Raw genomic sequence first — 17,166 nt, 5'->3', positions numbered from 1 at the left:
CTTAATTGAGTGCTTTATTGTCATGGTGGACACAGTTATCTGGATTTAAAGTGATATTGTTACATGTTTTGATATACACCAGCTGGCAGTAGTTAGAGCAAAGCACCTTTTAGGGTAAAAGATCAGACATAATATGTGTCCACAAAGTCTGCATCAAATCTATTGTTAACTGAGAAGATCCTGATTTAAATAATTTTCCTGATTTCTAGATTTCGAGTCAGATTTTTATAAGTTGTTCTCATTAAAATGTACATTTGTGAAATACACAAGCTTTCACTAAATGGCCCTTAGAAAATTATATTTACAACAACGATGAAAACCAAAACTTATAGGACAAAGGTTAAAAGACAAAGGGGGAATCAAGGGAACAGGCTTGTTTCCAGTATGCAAGAGATCAATGCATTTCAATTCAAACCCCCTGCAGGTGGACCCGTCCCAAAGCTGTGGGCCTGAAAGAGAGGAAAAGGTAGAGATAGGGAAGGTGGAGGGGAGAGAGGCATTGGTGGGAAATGGGGCGTGAAGCACACCATCATGTAGCACAGAGCAGCTCCTTTGGCAGTCTTTGCTCCTGCCATATTGTTGTACTGAATGCAGCCCAAAGAGAGCAAAAGAGGACTGAGGCATGAACTTAAAGCAAGTAAATTTCTATCTTTCCACATATTAGTTGCCTCATTGGCTTTCAATTGAGGCCAACAGAGCCAAAAGAGGCAAAGGTGGAGGCAGGCAGAGGGAGAGAAAGGGAAATGGGAGTGAGATAGAAAGAAGAGGGTGGTTAAAAAAAAAATCCTTGGTCCACTGGGTTGGAAATGACACTTAAATCACCACATTTCAAGTCTGGTTCTCTTCATAATGGAAAAAAAGGTAAACTGAAACAACAGAAATAATATCTATGTGATATATGGGGTGCTTATATTTTAAACACCCAGGTACATATGGCCAATGCTTGGCCTTCAAATATATTTGTGTGTCTGTTTGGATGACTTGCTAATCCAACAGGCTCTTGCACATCGAGATAAAGCTAAAGGGCAGCAGGTGACAATGAGATTGAAATGAAGGTCACTGACCAAGTATTACAGGTCAAAACAATTGGATCCAGGGGCAAGCAAGGCACATGAAAAGCGCTGACCCCTCCACTTTAAAAGTCATACCCATGCCTACATACACCTATGACCCCACATCCTTCCCCTGCAGGCAATCTTCTGTCCATTTATCTAGTCATCCAGCCAAGCGACCAACAGAAAACAAGTTTTCATTTCCTCTAGGTGAACAAGGGCTGGCGTTCCGCTCCTTTACTCCTGGTCAACACAAATGATGCTCCATCAGTTCCCTGATCAAAGAGCTGACGAGACCTGAGGAAGCCCACTGACAAGACACTATAATTAAGACTGAGGTAATGTTTTAATGACTCAGGACGAATATCAGGCTGCCTCAGGGTTTGCTCATGTCGGGTTGACAGGGAGAGAGTCACAGAAGTAGGAAAAGTGAGAAAGCATAAAGGTGTGGAGATATTTGTTTGAGCAAGTCAAGTCAATTTTATTTGTATAGCCCAATATCACAAATTACAAATTTGCCTCAAGGGGCTTTACAGCAGCACAACATCCTGTCTTTAGACCCTCGCATTGAATAAGGAACAACTCCCTAAAAAACCCTTTCTAAAGATGCTTAAGTTAATCTAATACTCTGAACGTCACAATTTAAAGATACTAAATATCATTCCTTAAAATAACAAAAGAAAATGTAATTCTGAAATGTGGCTTTCTAAAGTTCCAGGATCTAGCTGGGGAAGGAAGGGCAACTACAATCAAATATAACATTCTGGTCAACTTCACCATTCCTGTTCTAACCCAGCCTGATGTGGACAACAGACACATCTAAAACTGAGTGAAAAAGCACAATTACAGCTTTGCAAATGTTTATTCAGGTCCGCAAGGGTGAGTCTTCATAACTATTCATGTCAGATACGAGTGAGTAAAAAATACAATGCAACATAGCTTACATTTCTACTAGCAAAAAGGTTGGAGGTGATCAGGAAGGATACAGTGGTAATCATAGAGTAACCTGAACTCCCGGCTTGCTCTTATCTAGTGAGGAGCACATGAGCGATCATTTGCACATCGCCTAATCTAACTGTGTTGAGCAGAGTGGTTCTATTGTGTGACAGGTAGGTGAGTATGGTGCCTAAATAGCTGAGGCCCTGGCCCTTAAGGGCTGTAACTGGAGGACTGAGAAAAAGATCCAGAGGAGAGATACTTAAAACCAGATGACCTCTTTTAGAGGATCTTCTTAGAAGATAAAAATTCTGGTTTCATCGACCGAGTACTTGAATGTCATCTCTGGATGAAAGATTTACTCAAGGATGTAAAACTGGAAAAAAAATTATCTTCACACGATTTGTCATTTCTAACCTATGTTAACGTGCTTTGCTAATCGAAATAATTTATTATTCTTTTAAATTATGTATTACATTGTCTGATTAACAAACAGCGCAACTTTTTTTTTAAAAACTGAGACAATAAGTTCTTAATACATGCAGAGAGAGAGCGAGCAAGCAAGAGAGAAAGAGAGAGCAAGAGACAGTGAGACAGCAAGAAAGAGAAAAGAGTGAGAGAAGAGTGAGTGAGAGAAAGAGAAAGAGTGAGAGTGAGAGTGAGAGAGAAGAGCAAATGAGGGAAGAGCAAGGAAGAGAGGAGCGAGAGAGCAGAGTGGGAGCGAGAGAGAAAGCTAGAGCAAGAAAGAGAAGAGTGAGCACAAGCGAGAGAAAGAGAGAGAAGAGTGAGATAAGAGCAAGCGAGAGAGAGAAGAGTGAGAGAGAGAAGAGCGAGAGAACAGCAAGCGAGAAAAAGTGAGGCTAGAGCACCAGAGAGAGGGAGAGAGAGAAAGAGAGAGTGAGATAAGAGCAAGAGAGACAGAGAGAGAACAGCAAATGAGAAAGAGCAAGAGAGGAGTGCCAGAGAGAGAGAGAGAGAGAGAGAGAGAGAGAGAGAGAGAGAAAGAGAGAGAGAGAGAGAGAGATGGAGGCCTGTGAGTTACAGTGGCTCTGCCTCTACCCCTCCACTACAGAAGCATAGGACCCCTCGCCTCCCTGTGACACCCCATCCTTTGGGGACTCATCTGTCTGGGCCGCTGCCTTTGTACTTTACTGTTACTGGTGACATTTTGGTGTCACGGTGTCACGATGAAATGGCTCCCCTCCCACGTCGCAGCCCGCGGCAGCACAACCAGGGGAACAATGGAGGTCTCGAGGAGCTGGGGCTGGAACCCAGGAGGCCCCAGCTGGGCGCAACACCCTAACCCTTCCCCCTCCCTGGCTCCCATGAAATCGGGAATTAGGCGAAGCGTTGCTGACGACAAGTCAGTGTCTGTGTGTCCCAAGCTCTTCCCAGGGCCTTGCAAGGACTCAGGGTGAGTAGATACATTGATACAGGCAGAGACAAAGATAGAGGGATGAAGGATTTGAGCCTTGGAGGTCGTCTGGGGCAACCCATGTGTATTACTTTGACCCCTGACCTGAGCAGAGATCAAACTCTGTTCCACCCATAGCACTGTATACGAGTGAGCTGGGTTTGTCTGTGGTGGGGCTGGCATGAGTCAAGAGAAGGGACTTCTGTTGTATTGTTATTGTTGTTCCAAGTGGCTTATGCGAAGGACATCTTGGGCCAATACAACTGACTTCTTAATGTACACAGTTTGAGAAAATAACATTAAATATCAAATATTTTGAACTGTGTCTAAATGAGGAGAGGGCAAACCGAATTTCCTTCATTGCTCATAAGGAAGAAAAAATAGTTTGAAGATTTAGATGAAATACATATTTCTTGGGTGGGAACCCATCTCTGATGGAGAAGTAGAGCATGTTTGCCAGAGATGCACCTTAATTGGCAATAGCAACAGATTAATGTTGCATGATATATGTGTTATATGGTGCATAATAACGTTCAATTACTCTGTACTTGGAAATGTCTTTGGAGCCCCTCAGATGTAGGTTTGTATCAATCCATACAAATTGCTGCCCAAAGTTCAGTCATAAGTTTCAAGATTTTCAGATGTAATCAATCAAGCCAGCATGGCAGTTCACTGAAGTTGTCATTGAACAGTACAGGTGACTGCTGCACAAGTAATACCCTTGCTGCATATGTTTTTTTGAAAGTGCTTTTTCTGACCTAGCTTTTCAGTATTAAATCAGTCTTTATGGTGAGATAAAGGCTCAGTTGGAGAAGCTAAGCATATCATCCCAGTGTGCATAGGGGTTTGTATACATCTGCAACATACTGCATTAGTGTTAAGTACATCTTCTTTTCCCAAGAGACTACTAAACACATGCATATAACACAGAAAGCCCCTCACTAAAGCATCAGGAAAAGGATCTTACCTTAGGATTCTCCAAGATTCCAGATTCATAGCTGTTTAAAAGCATAGAGAATTACATCTTAAATACCAAAATCTATGTAATTTCATTCTTAATTCTTGAAAAGAAAGAAAAATTATGGAAAAGGGAACTAAAGAGAATGCTAATATTGCTCACCTTATATGCATGAGGTTGGCATCCATACTCCAAGGCGCCTGAGGTGTGACAGGCACAGGGATGCCATGTGTCTAGCATGTGAAACAGAAAATGACCATTAAATGCAGCTTGGTTATAAGCATACAGTAATTGAGGGTTCAATCTGATATTTATAAAAAGAAGTTTTGAACACAGAAGAACAAATAAATTCTAGCAGAATGTTTTTGATACACCGCACCGTCCGATCATAATTCCTCACGTTTTCCCTGTGCTGTTCTCCCTTTCAAATTCCAAATTTGAATAGAAGGAGGTAAGGTTTGGCGATTCTCAGCTAAAGTGACAACTCAACAAATTACATACAACCCACAAGCCATTCGGAAAAGTAGTATTCACTGAAATTTAATGACCACTCTTAACTGGGAAAGACTAGAATGCCCTCTAAAGGGGTTTTGGGGGATGACAAAAATGGCACTTTGAGTGTATTGGTGCGCAAAACTTTGTCTCTTTGAGTGTAAATTAGAGATGCTTGAACAAAGCTTTTTGTTTAAATTTAAGTGTGTATGTGTAACTAAAATATATGACCAAACAGTGTTACCTGGGCATATTTCATCAGGTCTTTTCTTCCTTGGAAGCGGGTGTAGAACTCAGGAATTCTCCATGGTGCAATAATCTAAACAAGCAGTGTGGTGTTCAGCATGTAGCCTATGACGCAACATAGGTATTCAAACCAATAGTGCAAGAATAAGTGTCATGTATAGTAAGTTACCACCATACAACGGGACAAACTCACCTTAACCTCTGGAAAAAGGGCATAGCATGTGAGCTCAAAGCGGATCTGATCATTTCCCTAGAAAACAAAGCACAACCCAAAGTAATTTTAATATATAATAAATGTAATAAATGTAATTAAAGAAAATAGAATGTATCCACAGATAGAGATGTTGAGAAAATAGAATGTATCCACAGATAGAGATGTTGAGTATCCCTGCTTTTAACTATACGTGTGCTGCCCCTGTCCAGGGATTGATTCCTACCAGAGGTTTATCTAATGTCTTGGCTAAATTACATAAATGACAGTGAGCCATCTTAAAATAAAAAGATAAAAGCTAGCCAGATGTTCAAGTATGCCTGAAGATGGTTATAAGTTATGACTTCATGTCCACCTTGTCCAAGGCTAAGTCCAATGGTTCTTGTAACTTTATCACATGGCATTTACCTCCATCTAGAGGTAGAAGTTGGAAACTATAAAGCTGAATTGTCAAGAATTCAATGCTGTGCCATTGGAAATTTGATTTTAGGCTCAATCAATCTCAGTTCAATAAGTTTAAAGTGGAAATAAAGAAAATTGACTTATATCTCAAAGGAAAACAAGGCTGCCAAATTGTAAATAAACATTAATAAGATGTTGATACATGATTTATTTTCTGATTTGCGATGAATTTAATTCCTTTTTCTGAAATTCAAACTAAATTAAAATTCAACTTGCTGTACCAGTATGAAGTTAAATAAAAATTTAGAATTTTAAGACAAACTTAATAATTGCTATCTTGAAAAACAAACAAATAAATAAATAAATAAATAAATACATACATACATACATACATACATACATACATACATACATACATACATACATACATACATACATACATACATACATTAACAACAATAACAAATACAACAATGACAAAGGTCTGATGACCCAGGGCTATGTACTCTCAGCACATATTTCATATTTCACATATTTCAGTGTGGATTACATTAACAAATCTATCCCAGAAAGTTGAATCAGTTCATCTGGATACAACGTTTATTGGGAGAAACATTTCATCACTCATCTAAGTGACTTTGTCAGTCTCAACTAACTGCAGGTATCCCAACCCTTATAAAAAATACAGTGGCATAACGCCCGAAACCAACAATCAGTTTCATATGTAAATTGCTGTGACCATTAACTAGAGTTACAATGGCCATGTGTACTACTCACAGAGGATTTTAAGATGGCGACAGATATGTACTCTTAGCCCCCCCCCACTTGATTCAGGGACGGTTATTCCCTCTTCACATAGACGGCCTCTTTGACTCCCCATTCAAACCAGCGTTCCTCCCTATCAAGGACGTGCACATCCTCATCCTTGAAAGAGTGGCCACTGGCCTGTAGATGGGCGTAGACTGCAGAGTCCTGGCTCTTCTGTGTTGTACCATCCTCTTGGCCAGCATCTGTTTAGTTTCCCCAGTGAACAAGTCACGGCAACCTTCCTGGCACTTAACAGCGTACACTATACTGCTCTGTTTGTGCTGGGGGACCTGATCCTTGCAGTAGATCAATTTCTGGCACAGCATGTTTTGGGGTTTGGAAGCAACTGAGACACAATGTTTGGAAAATACGCACCTAAACTGTTCTGAAACTCCCACCACATACAGAATCACTGCTGGTTTATGCTTAGGCAGCTGTTGTCCTTCTCCTCTCTTCAATCCGCTGGTGCACTGCTTGGGCATCTTCCTGGCTTTGACAAACACCCAGTTAGGTTAACCACAAGTAACCAGGGCCTGTTTAGTATGGGATTTCTCCCCTTCCCCGGCCGCTGTGTTGGTAGGGACGTTGTCAGCTCAGAGGTACAGCAAAACCGATCGTTGTTCGATCGTTATGCCACTGTATTGCTTATAATGTTGGGGATACCTGCAGTCAGTTGAGAGGTTCAGGTAACGTCAGGATCACTGCTTCTCCTGGATCCTTGCCATGGTGGAGAAGCTTGCGTGTACTAATGATCCTAAGAGCTGTGCCGTCCGGAGCTTGGCTCCTGGTAGGGTCACCCAAGGTGAATAGGCCAAGGGGAAGATTCCAGATGAAGCGTGATCCAACAAAGACCTCAACGGCGGAGCTGGCGGAAGATGTGTTCAGGTTACAATAGCAGTGAAGGCGGGTGAAGGCTGCAACAGAGGGTGGTCCCCAATCGTCTTGTTCTCCATGCCATTGGACTCTGGCCACCCCCTGCCAAGGACCATGTGATGGCTGCAGGTGCATCAGCTTCTCCATGTAAAAAGCTGTCACGTGCAGGCGTCCTCCCATTATGCGGCTCCAGGATTGTCCTCTAAGCCCACCTGAAGACCCAGAGGGACCCAGAGGGACCCAAAGGGACCCAAAGGGAGGATGGTCATACTCGACCCCGAGTGACTGCTGATGAGTCAGTTAAGACCAAAGAAGTCACTTAGATGAGTGATGAAATGTTTCTATCAATAAACGTTGTGTCCAGAACTGATTCAACTTTCTGTGATTTCTTCACCTGGATAACTGAGCATGCATAAAGCCATTAACAAGTCTAAGTAAGTAAAAAAACAGTAAAGCTGTCAACCATTTTCAAATGACCTTAGTAAACACTGTTTGTTGTGATGCCTGGAAAGTGTAGCTTACTGAGGACTGTGAGGGCGAGTCAAGTCTTCTAAGGGCAGAGTGTCAGAAAACAACAAAAACAACTCAGCTGGACCAGATCTTATGTTTTGGAATGCAGAAACTTGGACAATGGGGGTTCATGAGTTGTTTACATTGTTCTATCTGTGCCATCCCATGCCTGTTACTCAATTTTCATATCATGCCTCAGAAAAGCTGAAATGTTACACATAGCATTTAACCAAATCTTATTTCAAGGGCATTTCAGCACACAATCAAAATAAAATCTATACATAAACTAATTATGAAGCGACAAAGAAAATAAATTTCATGCACTGACCTATCACTGGGTCCTTGATAAGAGATGTAGATATGGGTAGTTAACATATAACAGATGCTGACATCTCTTCCCAAGCAATAACAAATAACTTAATTTCTAAATGTCTAATTAGAACAGTCCATTTTTGTATCAAGGAAAAGGAGAAGAACTGTGCGACTAGTACATTGTTGATCTAGCAGACCAGTGGAGAAACAGTTCATGCTGAATCCTGCAAAACACACAGGATACGCTTGCAGGTTCAGAATATGGTTCACCTTCCCAGTGGCACCGTGGGAGACAAACTGGGCGCCTTCTTGGCGTGCAATCTGGACCTGGCGCCGAGCGATGCAGGGACGTGCGATGGATGTACCCAGCAGATAACGGTCCTCATAGATGCCATTGGCTTGAATCGAGGGCCAGATGAATTCCTCAACAAACTCTGCCCGCAGGTCTTCAATGAAAACCTGCATAGTCAGTGAGTGAAAACAGAGGCAGAAGAATTGTCCTTTGCACAAAATGTATATAAAGTTGTTGTTAAAGCTCTTTAGCTGGACTAAATATTAATATTGAGATTTTTTTTCATGAATTTGTTATGATGAAATTCCTCTTTAAAAAAAAAGAAAGTCTGCAGCCCTCCCTGGATCAGCAGAGGGGGAGCAGCAACCAGTCAAGTACGATTGGGGAGAAAAGGGGGGAAAATTTTCAAAAAAAAGAAGAAGCAAAAAACAAAAACAAAAAACAAAGACACTAAATCACGATAATTTCAATTAAATAATACTGCCAAAGGCAAAAGTCAAAGTACAGATTAAACACCCAAAACTAACTATGGCTAAGGAATGAGCGATTAACATGAGGGAAAAGTTACTGTGTTATGAATGAGCTAAACTACAACAATGTGCATACAGACTGAGATGCTTTTGTGTTTGAGAAAAACGGGATTACATCTCGCTCATTTAACAACAAAATAATGGTAACAAAACTTATGTGACTATGGGTTTTTGTATTTGTTTGTTGGACAGAACATAGTGCTTGTTCTTTACTACAATCACTAAGTAAATTTTCATTTCTTACCTTCTTTGCACCCAGCTTTTCTGCCTTTATCTTTGCAGCTTCAAAGTCCTCATCTTGTCCAATTTTTGCCTGAAACAACAAAATGTGAATAATTTAGTAAACTGATAAAAATCATTGACATTTTTAAGGTATCCTAAGTCATAACAAAATTATTGGTCTTATAAAAAGATATCATGCCAAGGTTCTGTCCTGTTAAATAACTGCTGCTAACCTATAATAGTCGGGCCAATAAAGCTGAGAAAACGTGAAAAAGAAATCAATGAGGTGATCCATGCAGACATACCATAAAAAAAAAACTAAAAAAAACATTTATACATACACATCTGTGTACTGCTCATCATCTGTTGCAGCTTCTAAAGGGTTAAAATTATGGTTGCGTTGGACAGACCACTGATTAACTGCTGAGCATTAAGAGTCTAACAGACCGCTATTTTGTGATTCTGATCACACCTGTTGACCTGATGTACCCTGATTTCGCAACAGAGGCCTGCTGAAACTGTCAGCGAACATTCAGCTGTTATGTCATCTCAGACCTCGCACAAAATGATGGCTACCTTAATACTCCATTAGTGTAAAGCTATTTCTAAAATTAGAAAATAGGCTGTGAATCTTGATACCTATAAATGCATACATTCAGAAATGCAAGGAAAGCCTGCAAAAATACAACCTCTTTCTGCTACTTCTACAGGCGAAAACAATTCGCACTTGATGTGGGTGTGTGTCCTGGTCGCTGCACTAGTGCCTCCTCTGGTCGGTCGGGGAATCTGTTCAGGGGGGAGGGGGAACTGGGGGCTTTAGTGTGATCCTCCCACGCACTACACCCCCCTGGTGAAACGCCTCACTGTCAGGTGAAAAGAAGCAGCTGGCGACTCCACATGTATCAGAGGAGGCATGTGGTCGTCTGCAGCCCTCCCCGGATCAGCAAAGGGGGTGGAGCAGACTGGGATGGCTCGGGAAATAGGGTAATTGGCCAAGTACAATTGAGAAGAAAGGGGGGGAAAATATATTTAAAAAAATAAAAAGCCCCATCTTTTTCACCACCTGAAAGATAGAGCTGAGCGGGAGTCTGCTACTTCAAGATTTTAAATATATAAAACAAGACAGGAAGAGAGGGACTTCCACCTATGGAAACCATGGGCATGAGTATATTTGCAACCAGATAAGGATTTTTGAATGAATTGTACAAATATTACACACAAAGTTTAATGTAATATCAAGTCCTCTTGACAGGGTAAAACGTTTTTGTGACATTAAGCACATACCATAGCTACAGTCGCCACAAATTGTAAAATCGCAACTTACACGTTTGGAAACTAATGTCTAAACTGAGTTCTTCCTTTGAACCGCCACCATCTCCTACTTTATTTATATATACATATATTCATATATATGTATATACGTATGTGTGTGTGTGTCACACACACACACACACACACACACACACACACACACACACACACACACACACACACACACACATATATATAGCTTTTTTTTCTGGAAATCATCAATGGTGTTGATAATATACATTAATATATAGGCTCTCTCTCTGTATATATATATATATATATGTGTGTGTGTGTGTGTGTATGTATGTATATATGTATGTATGTATGTATGTATGTATATGTATATACACTCACCAGCCACTTTATTAGGCACACCTGTCCAACTGCTCCTTAACGCAAATTTCTAATCAGCCAATCACATGGCAGCAACTCAATGCATTTGGGCATGTAGACATGGTCAAGACGATCTGCTGCAGTTCAAACCGAGCATCAGAATGGGGAAGAAAGGTGATTTAAGTGACTTTGAACGTGGCATGGTTGTTGGTGCCAGACGGGCTGGTCTGAGTATTTCACAAACTGCTGATCTACTGGGATTTTCACGCACAACCATCTCTAGGGTTTACAGAGAATGGTCCGAAAAGGAGAAAATATCCAGTGAATGGCAGTTCTGTGGGCGAAAATGCCTTGTTGATGCCAGAGGTCAGAGGAGAATGGCCAGACTGGTTCGAGCTGATAGAAAGGCAACAGTAACTCAAATAACCACTCATTACAACCGAGGTATGCAGAAGAGCATCTCTGAACGCACAACACGTCGAACCTTGAGGCAGATGGGCTACAGCAGCAGAAGACCACACCGGGTGCCACTCCTGTCAGCTAAGAACAGGAAACTGAGGCTACAATTCGCACAGGCTCACCAAAATTGGACAATAGAAGATTGGAAAAACGTTGCCTGGTCTGATGAGTCTCGATTTCTGCTGCGACATTCGGATGGCAGGGTCAGAATTTGGCGTCAACAACATGAAAGCATGGATCCATCCTGCCTTGTATCAACGGTTCAGGCTGGTGGTGGTGGTGTAATGGTGTGGGGGATATTTTCTTGGCACACTTTGGGCCCCTTAGTACCAATTGAGCATCGTGTCAATGCCACAGCCTACCTGAGTATTGTTGCTGACCATGTCCATGCCTTTATGACCAGTGTTCCCATCTTCTGATGGCTACTTCCAGCAGGATAACGCGCCATGCCATAAAGCTCAAATCATCTCAGACTGGTTTCTTGAACATGACAATGAGTTCACTGTACTCAAATGGCCTCCACAGTCACCAGATCTCAATCCAATAGAGCACCTTTGGGATGTGGTGGACCGGGAGATTCACATCATGGATGTGCAGCCGACAAATCTGCAGCAACTGCGTGATGCTATCATGTCAATATGGACCAAACTCTCTGAGGAATGTTTCCAGTACCTTGTTGAATCTATGCCACGAAGGATTAAGGCAGTTCTGAAGGCAAAAGGGGGTCCAACCCGGTACTAGCAAGGTGTACCCAATAAAGTGGCCAGTGAGTGTATAGACAGTGCTGCTTGAAAGTTTGTGAACCCTCCAGACATGGTCACTGTTTTTGTAAAAAACATTAAAATAAGCTTATCACACATACATCCAAATCCCAATTTGTAAAGCACACCTTCCAAATAATGGACACACACACAAAAAGAGATATATTTTCATTATTTAATTCAACAAAGGTGGTTTATTTCACAAAAACTGAAAATTTAACATGTGCAAAAGTATGTGAACCCTTGTATTAGTAGCTTGTGGCTCCTCCTTTTGCAGCCATTACTTCAACCAAACATCTTCTGTAACCACTAACCAGTCTCTCGCATCTGCTTATGGGGATTTTTGCCTACTCCTCCTTGCAGAACTCAGCCAGTTGAGAGAGGTTGGAGGGACATCTGGTATGTACCAACTTCTTCAGGTCTCACCTACAACATTTCAGTTGGATTAAGGTCCAGACTTTGACTGGGCCAATCCAGAGTACGAATCCTCTTTCTCTGAAGCCATTCCTTTGTAGTTTTGCTGGAATGCTTTGGGTAATTGTCTTGTTGCATAATCCATTTTCGTCCCAGCTTCAACTCCCTGACTGATGGCAGGAGATTCTGGTCAAGAATTTGTTGATATGCCGGAGAATTCATGGTTCCTTGGATAATATGGAGTCGTCCAGGTCCAGAAGCAGAAAAGCAGCCCCAGACCTTCACATTTCCACCACCATGCTTCACTGTTGGGAGGAGGTTCTTTTCTTCATATGCAGTGTTGGCTTTTCTCCAAACATGTTGGTTTTGATTGTGACCAAATAATTCTATTTTGGACTCGACTGTTCAGATAATGGACTTCCAGAAGGCCTCTGGTTTGTCCAAGTGCTCTCTGGCATAGTTGAAATGGGCAGCTTTGCTCTTTTTTGAGAGCAGAGGCTTCCTTCTAGCAACCCTCCCATGAATGTCATGGCTATTCAATTTTCGTCTGATTGTAGATGCATGCACATTTGTCCCAGATGCTATCAGAGAGGTCTGCAATTCTCTAGAGGTGATGTGTGGGTTGGCCTTTACCTGATTTATTATTTTTCTGGTGCTTCTGGGTGATAGTTTTGATGGGCGTCCACTTCTAGGCAGAGTTGCTGTCATGTTGAAGGCCCTCCATTTGTAAATTATTTGTCTTACAGTGGATGGATGGAGCTGGAATCTTTTGGAGATGGTCTTATATCCCTCCCCAGACTGATGGGCTATCACTACCCTCTTCTTCATGTCCTCGGATATCTCCTTTGCTCTCGGGATTGTTGATTTGTATGGGACCACAGTGGTTTGGTTGGTTTCCTCTCTCTTTTAATTAGTGCAGGCCAAACCCTTTCCCAAGGATGTCTCATTTCATTGGTCTGCTTAATTGGTTAATTAAGCACCCAAATGTGTTTCACCCGAGTCTGTTACCTGCTTGACTTAACCAATGCAGCGGGGGGTTCACTTACTTTTGCACATACACTAATTCCATGTTTCATGTAGTTTTTAGGCTACTTAAACAAGTCCCACTAAACAAGTACATGCAACTGATAAACATATATCTGACATTTCATACATAAAAACTGGTGATGATAGAATAAGAAAATCATGGTAAAACAACAGAAAAATCTAAACTGCTTAAGGGGTTCACATACTTTCAGCAGCACTGTATATATATATATATATATATATATATATATATATATATATATACACTCACTGGCCACTTTATTAGGTACATCTTGCTAGTACCGGGTTGGACCCCCTTTTGCCTTCAGAACTGCCTTAATCCTTCTTGGCATAGATTCAACAAGGTACTGGAAACATTCCTCAGAGAGTTTGGTCCATATTGACATGATAGCATCACGCAGTTGCTGCAGATTTGTCGGCTGCACATCCATGATGCAAATCTCCCGGTCCACCACATCCCAAAGGTGCTCTATTGGATTGAGATCTGGTGACTGTGGAGGCCATTTGAGTACAGTGAACTCATTGTCATGTTCAAGAAACCAGTCTGAGATGATTCAAGCTTTATGACATGGCGCGTTATCCTGCTGGAAGTAGCCATCAGAAGATGGGAACACTGTGGTCATAAAGGGATGGATATGGTCAGCAACAATACTCAGGTAGGCTGTGGCGTTGACACGATGCTCAATTGGTACTAAGGGGCCCAAAGTGTGCCAAGAAAATATCCCCCACACCATTACACCACCACCACCAGCCTGAACCGTTGATACAAGGCAGGATGGATCCATGCTTTCATGTTGTTGACGCCAAATTCTGACCCTCCCATCCGAATGTCGCAGCAGAAATCGAGACTCATCAGACCAGGCAACGTTTTTCCAATCTTCTATCATCCAATTTTGGTGAGCCTGTGCGAATTGTAGCCTCAGTTTCCTGTTCTTAGCTGACAGGAGTGGCACCCGGTGTGGTCTTCTGCTGCTGTAGCCCATCTGCCTCAAGGTTCGACGTGTTGTGCGTTCAGAGATGCTCTTCTGCATACCTCGGTTGTAATGAGTGGTTCTTTGAGTTACTGTTGCCTTTCTATCAGCTCTGTACTGTATATACACTACCGTTCAAAAGTTTGGGATCACATTGAAATGTCCATATTTTTGAAGGAAAAGCACTGTACTTTTCAATGAAGATAACTTTAAACTAGTCTTAACTTTAAAGAAATACACTCTATACATTGCTAATGTGGTAAATGACTATTCTAGCTGCAAATGTCTGGTTTTTGGTGCAATATCTACATAGGTGTATAGAGGCCCATTTCAAGCAACTATCACTCCAGTGTTCTAATGGTACAATGTGTTTGCTCATTGGCTCAGAAGGCTAATTGATGATTAGAAAACCCTTGTGCAATCATGTTCACACATCTGAAAACAGTTTAGCTCGTTACAGAAGCTACAAAACTGACCTTCCTTTGAGCAGATTGAGTTTCTGGAGCATCACATTTGTGGGGTCAATTAAACGCTCAAAATGGCCAGAAAAAGAGAACTTTCATCTGAAACTCGACAGTCTATTCTTGTTCTTAGAAATGAAGGCTATTCCATGCGAGAAATTGCTAAGAAATTGAAGATTTCCTACACCGGTGTGTACTACTCCCTTCAGAGGACAGCACAAACAGGCTCTAACCAGAGTAGAAAAAGAAGTGGGAGGCCGCGTTGCACAACTGAGCAAGAAGATAAGTACATTAGAGTCTCTAGTTTGAGAAACAGACGCCTCACAGGTCCCCAACTGGCATCTTCATTAAATAGTACCCGCAAAACACCAGTATCAACATCTACAGTGAAGAGGCGGCTGCGGGATTCTGGGCTTCAGGGCAGAGTGGCAAAGAAAAAGCCATATCTGAGACTGACCAATAAAAGAAAAAGATTAAGATGGGCAAAAGAACACAGACATTGGACAGAGGAAGACTGGAAAAAAGTGTTGTGGACGGATGAATCCAAGTTTGAGGTGTTTGGATCACAAAGAAGAACGTTTGTGAGACGCAGAACAAATGAAAAGATGCTGGAAGAATGCCTGACGCCATCTGTTAAGCATGGTGGAGGTAATGTGATGGTCTGGGGTTGCTTTGGTGCTGGTAAGGTGGGAGATTTGTACAGGGTAAAAGGGATTCTGAATAAGGAAGGCTATCACTCCATTTTGCAACGCCATGCCATACCCAGTGGACAGCGCTTGATTGGAGCCAATTTCATCCTACAACAGGACAATGACCCTAAACACACCTCCAAATTGTGCAAGAACTATTTAGAGCAGAAGCAGGCAGCTGGTATTCTATCGGTAATGGAGTGGCCAGCGCAGTCACCAGATCTGAACCCCATTGAGCTGTTGTGGGAGCAGCTTGACCGTATGGTACGCAAGAAGTGCCCATCCAACCAATCCAACTTGTGGGAGCTGCTTCTGGAAGCGTGGGGTGCAATTTCTCCAGATTACCTCAACAAATTAACAGCTAGAATGCCAAAGGTCTGCAATGCTGTAATTGCTGCAAATGGAGGATTCTTTGACGAAAGCAAAGTTTGATGTAAAAAAAATCTTATTTCAAATACAAATCATTATTTCTAACCTTGTCAATGTCTTGACTCTATTTTCTATTCATTTCACAACATATGGTGGTGAATAAGTGTGACTTTTCATGGAAAACACAAAATTGTTTGGGTGATCCCAAACTTTTGAACGGTAGTGTATATATATATATATATATATATATATATATATATATATATATATATATATATATATATATCGTTTTTTTCCGAAACCATCAATGGTGTTGAGTGCTCGACTAATGAGGAGCGGAATTTATCAACAGTGCGAACGCATGAAACAGGCCAATACTTCTATGCACTAAAATCTTTTTTCCTGTATCCATGTTATTATATATACAGTGCACCCGGAAAGTATTCACACCCCTTCACTTTCCCCACATTTTGTTATGTTACAGCCTTATTCCAAAATGGATTAAATTCCTTTTTTTTCCTCATCAATCTACACACAATACCCCATAATGACAAAGTGAAAAAGGTTTTGTAGAAATATTTGCAAATGTATTAAAAATAAAAACTGAAATATTGCATGTACATAAGTATTCATACCCTTTGCTATGACACTCAGAATTGAGCTCAGGTTCATCCTGTTTCCACTGATCATCCTTGAGATGTTTCTACATCTTGATTGGAGTCCACCCATAGTAAATTCAATTGATTGGACATGATTTGGAAAGGCACACACCTGCCTATATAAGGTCCCACTGTTGACAGTGCATGTCAGAGCAGAAACCAAGCCATGAAGTCAAAGGAATTGTCTGTGGACCTCCGAGACAGGACTGTATCGAGGCACAGATCTGGGGAAGGGTACAAAAAAATTTCTACAGCTTTGAAGGTCCCGAAGAGCACAGTGGTCTCCATCATTCGTAAATGGAGGAAGTTTGGATCCACCAGGACTCTTCCTAGAGCTGACCGCCCAGCCAAACTGAGCAATCAGGGGAGAAGGGCCTTGGTCAGGGAGGTGACCAAGAACCCGATGGTCACTCTGACAGAGCTCCAGCGTTCCTC

The 17,166-nt window shown here is 41.7% G+C and overlaps 1 protein-coding gene across 1 annotated transcript in view; it reads right to left on the bottom strand.

Annotated features, from left to right (window-relative positions):
• Positions 1-17,166, bottom strand: part of ass1 (argininosuccinate synthase 1) — a 42,987-nt gene that overhangs the window by 22,937 nt on the left and 2,884 nt on the right. The window contains exons 3-8 of the mRNA XM_056290966.1: positions 9,280-9,348; positions 8,484-8,672; positions 5,292-5,348; positions 5,097-5,171; positions 4,523-4,593; positions 4,370-4,400 (exon numbers count right to left, since the gene is read on the bottom strand). Of these exons, the coding sequence (XP_056146941.1) occupies positions 4,370-4,400; positions 4,523-4,593; positions 5,097-5,171; positions 5,292-5,348; positions 8,484-8,672; positions 9,280-9,348 (492 nt within the window). The remainder of the gene's footprint in view (positions 1-4,369; positions 4,401-4,522; positions 4,594-5,096; positions 5,172-5,291; positions 5,349-8,483; positions 8,673-9,279; positions 9,349-17,166) is intronic.

Source organism: Lampris incognitus, chromosome 12, assembly GCF_029633865.1.
Source record: "Lampris incognitus isolate fLamInc1 chromosome 12, fLamInc1.hap2, whole genome shotgun sequence".
Classification (NCBI taxonomy): domain Eukaryota; kingdom Metazoa; phylum Chordata; class Actinopteri; order Lampriformes; family Lampridae; genus Lampris; species Lampris incognitus.
This window is presented reverse-complemented; position numbering and strand designations above follow the sequence as displayed.